Source organism: Xenopus tropicalis, chromosome 2, assembly GCF_000004195.4.
Source record: "Xenopus tropicalis strain Nigerian chromosome 2, UCB_Xtro_10.0, whole genome shotgun sequence".
NCBI classification, from domain to species: domain Eukaryota; kingdom Metazoa; phylum Chordata; class Amphibia; order Anura; family Pipidae; genus Xenopus; species Xenopus tropicalis.
The window spans coordinates 34,583,283-34,591,830 of record NC_030678.2 but is presented as its reverse complement, the minus strand read 5'-3'; the positions used below and the strand labels follow the sequence as shown (position 1 = coordinate 34,591,830).

Genomic DNA, 8,548 nt, shown 5'->3' with positions numbered 1-8,548 from the left:
AGGGCACCCGGTCGGTTTGGTGCCAGCGTAGTCAATGTGATGCATTTGCCTATTCAAAGATTAGTAACTCCTCATACCTTCCACAAGTGAGACCTAGGGAAACATGAGCTGATGTAAAGAGCTGAAAACCATTCTCTAAGATCAAAAAAATCAATAAGAATTTAACTGGTGAATTTATAAAAAGGGGCCAGATAAAACAAAAAAAAACAACACATAGTTTTTAGCTGTGTTGAAAGTCAACCTAGTAGCTTATCAGTAAGTCAAAGAAAGTTGGTAACAACAGTTGTCCTACAAAAGATGGAGGGAAACAAGTTGGACAACTCCCTGCACTAACCTTAATGCCAAATGAGAGAGGTTTAATTGGACAGGGAATTAAGGCAGGACCATTCAATTAGAAGATCGCATGGATGTAGCATGTAGGGTGCTCAGCCATGTTGCACAGGTGTATTCTGTGCAACGATAACCCGTGTGTCATTTCTGGAAGTGATGCTTTGCTCTAAATCATCTTTTATTATTCTGCAAATAGAGTAACTTTGATGAACCCATTGCCTTGCAAGAAATGGACACAAGTAATGGAGTGTTGCTTCCTTTCTATGACTCTGACTCCAACGTTGTCTACCTCTGTGGAAAGGTAAGTCTGCTCCTCTGCTTATGGGTTTAGACATAAAATTTGAAATTATAAACGATTCTTATTAGTGTACAGGTATGGGATCTGTTATCCAGAAACCCATTATCCAGAAAGCTTGGAATTCTAGGAAGGCCATGTCCCACATGTTGCTGGTGATGTGGCTTCACCTCAGTCTCCAGTGCAGTCTGTCAGACTGTCCAAGTTAGTTACAGACTATAGTGCTTAAGTGTAAATCAATACCATAGCCCACCCAGCAGGAAAAATGATTTATTTATTGGCAGCAAATCTGCCTTGCACCCCCTAGATAGCAAGCAGATGACCCACCTCCGGCCACCACTGAATAGATATTCCTAGAACATACTTTGTTCTGGTTGTTTGTTTTCTTAATCATTACCAGTAACAGAAAGGCTACTAAAGAGTTCTAACGGGATGCTGCTGGGCAGGGGTACTTGTGTATCTGAAAATGCACCTTTTAAATGTTTGTCAATATTCATTTATTCCTCATTTTGACAATTAAGCTGCTTTTTCCAGGGTGACAGCAGTATACGTTACTTTGAGATAACAGCCGAGGCCCCGTTTGTTCACTACCTAAGCACTTACAGCAGTAAGGAGCCTCAAAGAGGAATGGGATTCATGCCAAAGAGGGGTTTGGATGTCAGTAAATGTGAAATAGCCAGGTGAGTTATATCCCTTACAGCTTATACTCCCTTGAATTGCACCAAAATTGCAGTGCGATGGCTCCACAAACTCAGGCCACATATATAGGAAAACGGATTAGGCATGGATTTTGGAATATATACCAGCATTATTATTATGGACTGCTCTCATTCCATCAGCATGAGGCCACTGAGAACTCCCTTAATAGGCACAAATGCAGTAATGTGAGTCTAGTTGTGTAGCGCCATTCCCCAGTATCCAGTGCCTGGGGGGCATCACTATGTACAGTAATTGCAAAATTACAAAGTTTGGTAAGTGAGGAGCCTCATACAGCAAGGTAAAAAAGTTGTGCTCAAACTATTTATTCTCAGCTACAGGAAGCGACCAACAAACTATTTGCTGGTCACTTTCTGTGGCCAAAAAGCACCTGTAGGGAATGCAAAGCACTTAACTATACCCTACTGCATAAGTGGAACGTATACCCTGTAGCAGGGATGTGTTATTGATGTGTTATTGAGCCAGAGTAATGATGGAAGATGAGTCCTTTATAAAAAGTGAGGGATCCCAAAGTTTGGCCTCTTTAGACTGGATGTTGGTAGGCCTCAGTAAGGAGATAACAGGACCCTAGAGGGACTCGTTGAGCTTGGAGATTCCTTCCTCAGCAAGCCTAGTTATGGTGCAAATATGAAACTGCAAAGCACTACCCCATTTGTCTACAGTGCTATACACCCTTTGCTTACTTTTTAGCTCCTTGCTGACCACTTGCACATAAACAATACTAGTATTTGGAATTGTACACAGAGGATTTGAGGAATATGCCAAGGTTACAGTGGCAGATGCTTTTGTCAAAGGAGAGGTGGATGTGCAGTGAGTTCCTGCCACAATGACAAAAAAAGCAGATGAAGCAGCCAGAAAAGCAGCCTTAAGCTGGCCATACACGAGCAGATCCGCTCGCTTGGCGATGTCGCCAAGCGAGCGGATCTTCCCCCGATATCCCCACCTACGGGTGGGCGATATCGGGGACCATTTAGGTAAAAAAAATAATAATCCGATCGTTTGGCCCTGGGGCCAGACGATCGGATTATGTGGGCGGCAATGGGGCAGTCGGATCGGGGACCGCATCAACGAGCCGATGCGGTCCCCGATCCGACCAGATTTTCTAACCTGGCCGATCGAGATCTGGCCAATTTCAGGCCAGATATCGGTCGGCCAGGCCGCTCTGCTCTCCCCATACACGGGCCGATTAGCTGCCGAATCGGTCCAAGGGACCGATATCGGCAGCTATAGTCGGCCCGTGTATGGCCACCTTAACTCACAAGGTCTTACAAGGGAATTAAGGTTTTCTGATACACTGAAGGCACCAAGTGGACAGTAGCAGGGTTTAACACTTCTTTATACAAACTTTTATTGTCTAAAATAAAGATTGCTTTCAATCTGGATCCTGTTGTGTTTTAGGGCGAGGTTTATAACAGAGCCCACTGGGGTAAAATCAAGGAGATTTGCTTGAGAGACACACTGTGTGCGTAGATGAAAGATCAATCAGAGAGTGAAACGTGTAGCGTTTTACCATTAATAGGTATGAATTAAGAGTAACATTAAAAAAAAAAAATCTCCAAATTCAGTTCCAAGTTTCCCTCTGCACAGGGCCAATAAGTGTACGGAAATGACAAACTCAATTTCAAGAGACCGATATAATCAGCAATGCCTTCCTTGCTATACACTTAGTAATAAAGTCAGTTTGATTTCTGCAGGTTTTCAAGCTACATGAAAGGAAATGTGAGCCGATTGTCATGACCGTGCCACGAAAGGTACAGGCTGAATGTCCCTCATGTCTTATAACTGCAAACTCTCCTCTCCCTACAGCCTCAGTGCTTTCCTCTCCCCCCTTGCCAAATGTACAGGTACTAGCAATTGTGCCACAATGACATTATAATTGCACTTTGGGTCTTCACAGACCTAACTGATTTTGTGTCTAATACAGTCCTGGCATTAGAACTCACTTAAGGGTCCAGTATATAATTTTACATTAAATCTGTGTGAGGTCTCTTAAGGTCCCCATACATGGGCCGATAGAAGCTGCCGATAGCGGTCCCTTGGACTGACTCGGCAGCTTATCTGCCCATGTAGGGGCAGAAACGAGCGGGCTGGCCAAACGATATCTGGCCTGAAATTGGCCAGATATCGATCGGCCAGGTTAAAAGATTCAGTCGGATTGGGGGCCGCATTGGCTCGTTGATGCGGTCCCCGAACCGACTGCCCCATTGCCGCCCAGGGCCAACATTCGGATTATTTTTTTTTTTAAACTTCAAACTCCCTGATATCGCCCACCCGTAGATGGGGATATCGGGGGAAGATCCGCTTGCTTGGCGATCTCGCCAAACGAGTGGATCTTACCGTGTATGGGGACCTTTAGGCATTAAAAACCCAGTGGGTTAACTCTAAGCTGGACATACACATTCAGATTTTAGTCTTCTGGCGAACGGATATCAATCGTATTTTTTAATGCAACCATCTGACACTAACATTCAGATTGAAATTGTAGGATAAAGCCCAAAAAATAACAAATGGGAGGATGTTCTGAACATGAATAGTTGGCAGACACCAATCGTACGAAAGTGACTCCCATTGTAGGTCCCCCAAGGATCTCGTCAGATTCACAATACAGGCGCAGATTTGAATACGCACGGTCCAAAAGTCGTACAGTAGTAAGTTTTGTGTGATTTTATTGGTACGTGTAAAGCCAGCTTTAGCCTACAGGGTAAATTCATGTAATTGGAATTTTATTGGAGCCCTTTGGAGTTAGTTCCCAGAATTCCTTGTGTTTATTTGCATATGTACGAGGCAGTCTCCTCACCCTCCTTGGTTTACATTTGGATCCACACGCCTGTCTCTACACTAGCAGTTTAGAAAATCCTGTGTTAAACTATTGAGCCCAAAGAGTGGTGAAACTGGTCTGTAGTTGGGAATTTTATTAGATATAATACATTTTTATTATTTATTAAAAAAATAAAAAATCTAATTAAGTTAAGAGTTTTTATCAGGTGTTTAAAAATAAAAACAAAAATCTGGTCAGCTATTAAACTGATTTCTGCTTTAAAAACCCAGTGGCTGAGCTTTAGCCTGCTATAGGCTAAACCCTCATAATTGGAATTTTAGTGGAGCTCTTTGAGATTAGTTTCCAGAATTTCTTTTGTATATTTCCATATGTGTGGTACAGTATCCTCAATCCTAGTGATTTATTTGTGGACTAGCTTTAGTGGTTTCACTAGCTTGGTTCAGCCTCCTCTCAGCCATGGTCTGTTTATTATGAGATGTGTCAAATCTTTTTTTTTTTTTGCCTCTACTGTGAGGCGTCACTCCTTCATTGGTACATTTGTACGTTTCACATACCTGATTGGCGATAAATATAAGTGCTATGCAAACAACACACTTGCCTGTGACAAAGCCCTGTAGTATAGAGGGCACAACTCGCATCAGGCACATATTTAGGTGCAGTTAGGCAGGACTCTTTGATGCTGCTAACATGAGGAAGGGGGCACATGAATTTTGGTGGGCATTGGATACAATGGGAGGATCATATTTGCCTGATTGATAACAGAGTGAATCCTGGTGAGTGCTCTGCCAGACTTGTCACCTGTTATCACTTACCCTTAATATACCACCTTATACCCACTCCCCACACCACCCTACCATCTCACCTTACTTGGCTGGGTAATAGCGACCAACTGAGTTGGAGTATCAGCCTCACTACACACTCGGTTGTGGTTTCTTCATATAATGTATACTCACCTCTATAGGCAATGTCAGCGATTTGGCTCTGCCTTAACTGTCAGTTTTAATATTTTTATATTTGTTTAGTTAAGCACTTTTTTTAGTTCTTTTATTTTTAATCTGGTATTACAATAAAAGTTATGTTTTAATTTTGGAACTGGATTTCAGATGTTCCGGAAGGGAAGGTGCAATATAAGTAGTCTCTGTACCTTGGACCCTGCACACCTTCCTATGGCTTGTTGATTAATGGGGGTGCTCCCTTAATATTAATTGCTTTACTGCAAATATATCTCTACAACCCCTTCCCCTTTGCTGTGTGCCTCTGTATGCTTATTGCTCTTTTAATGGTTTTGTGCTCTCGTTCCTACAGTCAGACCTCTTCCAGGATGATTTGTATCCAGACACACCCGGACCTGAACCGGCACTTGAGGCTGAGGAATGGTTTTCAGGACAAGACGCAGATCCTATTCTTGTATCTCTTAGGGACGGTTATACCCCCTTAAAGAACAGGGAGTTGAAAGTCAACAAGAAAAACATTCTAGATAACAAGCCTCCAACTGGACCACGAAGAAGTTACTCATCTTGCGATGCTGGTTTTCTGTAAGTCTGCAGTGTGTGTAATCCAGCAGTGTCATCCTCCTTTTATTATTCATAAAATATTCTGTCATACAAAATAAAGAGATATTTGTTTAATGGGGCATTAAAATTAGTTTAATGGCGCCTCTAAACACAATTGGCTCTGTTCAGTGGGGCCTTACAAAGAGAATGGGCAGTGGTTTATCTAGAGAGAGACGAGATCCTCTGCACGCACCCATTATCAAAATATATAGGGTATTAAGACATTCTGTGCATTAAGCTACTAAGAAATACCCTCCCCTTTAAGCAAAACAGGGATTGTTTGTCCATATATTGCAATATACTTTAACCTGACCAACTACATCAGCCATCCCTGGTCTGGTCAGTCCTATACTCACTTTTATCTGATTCATTAAGAATCCTATTGCTTCATTACACATTTTGCACATTGACTGAGTTTTACCTGCAACTTACATGCTTTCTGGGTTACTTAAGGATTTCTTTGTAGCTGAAAGCACAGAATGGGATAATGTCCTATATATACTGATAATGAGTGCTGAGGCCCTCTTGTCTCTGTCTAATTTAGAGGTGTGCACAACTTTCCCTTTTTTGCTATAGAAACTGGTTTATAGTCCATGCCAGGCTATATGATCCCAAACCTGCTGTAGATCTGTAGCATTATCTCAGCCTAAACTGGCCAGGTTCACATGAATAGGCATTGCCGTTTTGCTATACATTCCTACATGGTCTGTAAAAGTAAAGAGGGCACTTTATAGTTATAAAAACGAAAAGAAGTAACTTAAGTAGCTTTAAATACATACATGTTCTATTCACTGAATTCTGTGTTACTCCTTTGACACCGTGTTTCCCTTGAGGATCTACTAGAAGAAATCAAGAGCTTGAGAGCCACAGTTGAGTCCCAGGAGAAACGTATCTCCGACCTAGAAAACCTGCTGCTTGAACTTTCCAATGGCACAGCTTGAGGCAAAAAAGCCTAAGGTCAGCCCAGCTGGTTCAGAATGCACTAGAAGAAACCTCTTGTCCTCCCCTCCTAAGAAGTACACCCTGATCATGCTCTCCAGGGGGGTAGGAGCCATTACAGGGACTCCAAAAGGACATCCCCAACTAATACTCTTGCTCCAAAGAAGCTTCATTGTAGATGTGCCTCCAGGGGCCTTTGCTTGGGGCTACCTTTTATCCAAAGGAACAAAATGACAGAAGAAAAGTTTAAAAGCACTTAAGCATTTATCTGCAGCATCCACACGACGAGAGGCCAGTGCTTTACATGATGGAGGGGAGACTGAGCAGTCTGGACTGAGCAAAACTAAAACCACATTTGTATGCAAGCCCCCACCACCAAGCCATGTTTCTTGGACCTAGTAGTGACACTGTATTAGAAGCACATACAGTTCTATTTTTTTTCCTTGCTGGTCTTATTCCGTTTTTCTTATTTAAGTTAGCGCTGCTGTATAATCACACGTAGGAACAATGAAAGGGCACAGGAGATTGACTGAGGGGGTTACAGTTTTATTGTTAGCCAATACCCAAAGGTTTGTAGGTTTTTATGGCTGTATGGTGTCTTTATACAGCAGTATAATGTATCCAGATGTTTGTGCATTGGAATTATAAAGCTGCCTATCTATGCAGGCTGCCAGTTAGCAATTTCTTTTTGCATTGCTGCACAGATTAATGCGGGTCCGGCTGCAGAGTGTCTACACTGATTTGCTGTGCATTATTTATGGAGGTTGTGGAACGTGGAGCCAAATCCTTACTACTCACTTCATCCTTAGAATAATAACAGTTAAAAAAATTGCAGAAGTTTGTGCCTATTCTAGTAACCCATAGCAACCACTCAGCAGGCCAGTATATGGTGACTGGTTGCTATGGGACACTAGAATGAGAGCAAACCTGGCACAGCTGTTGTATTAACCTTCAAATATTAATTGCAGTAGTGCTTCAGAAATTGTTGTTCCGTTGCTTTGCACAATTACAGATGTCTAGGTACAGGGACAGGCTACTGTATGAAGAGCTACAGCTTAAAGGGATACTTTCATCAGAATAAACCATCTTTATATAATATTACACATTGTGTTCATCATGTTAAGTAGTTCTGGAAATGATTTACTTTGGAGAGAGTCCTTTTTGTGCTTCCTTGGTACTTATGTGACTCTCTTTTACTATAAAAAACACAACAGTCCTGTCTTGCTTTATGGCAGGGATTCTAGCTATACATACAGGATCACAGCAGTTCCACAGCAGTCTCACAATTTCCCTTTACTGCACTGCTGCCTGGGAAGAACTTTGTAATTTAGAAGACGGTAGAAGGGACAAGCTGAGGCCCAAGAAAGAAACCATATTTAACATTTATATCAAATATAAAATAAAAGAAAAATAAGTTGGCTTAATCAAAGCTTGGGGGAGTCTATACTCTCACAAGCTTTAATTAAGCCAACATATTTTGGAATTATAAGGCATATTTATATGATGACACTATTCCTTTAAAAGCTAGTTCTGCACTTTTATATGGAAGGAAGGTGAGTACAGGAGCCACTACATTGGACATTTTCCCTTAAAATTTACAGTGGAGGAAATATGTATCATATATAGTACAAGCCACATTCATTCTGCTTATAGAAATGTTGAGATTAATAATATTGCTCTATATATGTACATTTATGCACCCATATGTGCCGCTAAAGCGCAGAGAAATAATTCTTATCAGTGAGTGCAAGAGTCCCACAATGGGATAATAAACACCACACACAGACTAGGCGTGTTTGTCATTTCAATGTCACTTTTTTGCATTGCAGATTTTTGCACAAATGTTACCACTATGTAATATGTATCTAATTACAAGTAGGCAGTCGCCTCCCAGCAGAGATCATGGGTAGGATTTTTTTGCCTGTGACAATATTA

General features: G+C 41.6%; 1 protein-coding gene across 2 annotated transcripts; it reads left to right on the top strand.

Moving 5' to 3' along the window:
* Positions 1–260: 260 nt before the first annotated feature.
* On the top strand, positions 261–7,714 carry LOC101733641 (coronin-6-like). 2 transcript variants are annotated; one of them, XR_004221251.1, is made up of 4 exons: positions 261–631; positions 1,160–1,305; positions 3,037–3,093; positions 5,427–7,714. XR_004221251.1 is itself a non-coding variant. In XM_031896674.1 (3 exons), exons 1-3 carry the CDS (start codon positions 560–562, stop codon positions 5,557–5,559), a joined length of 351 nt encoding a protein of 116 aa, XP_031752534.1. In that variant the 5' UTR covers positions 263–559; the 3' UTR covers positions 5,560–7,714. The 2 variants fall into 2 exon arrangements, 1 of the variants encoding a protein (XP_031752534.1); XM_031896674.1 differs by lacking the exon at positions 3,037–3,093 and having other exon boundaries at positions 263–631.
* The last annotated feature ends 834 nt before the right edge of the window (positions 7,715–8,548 follow it).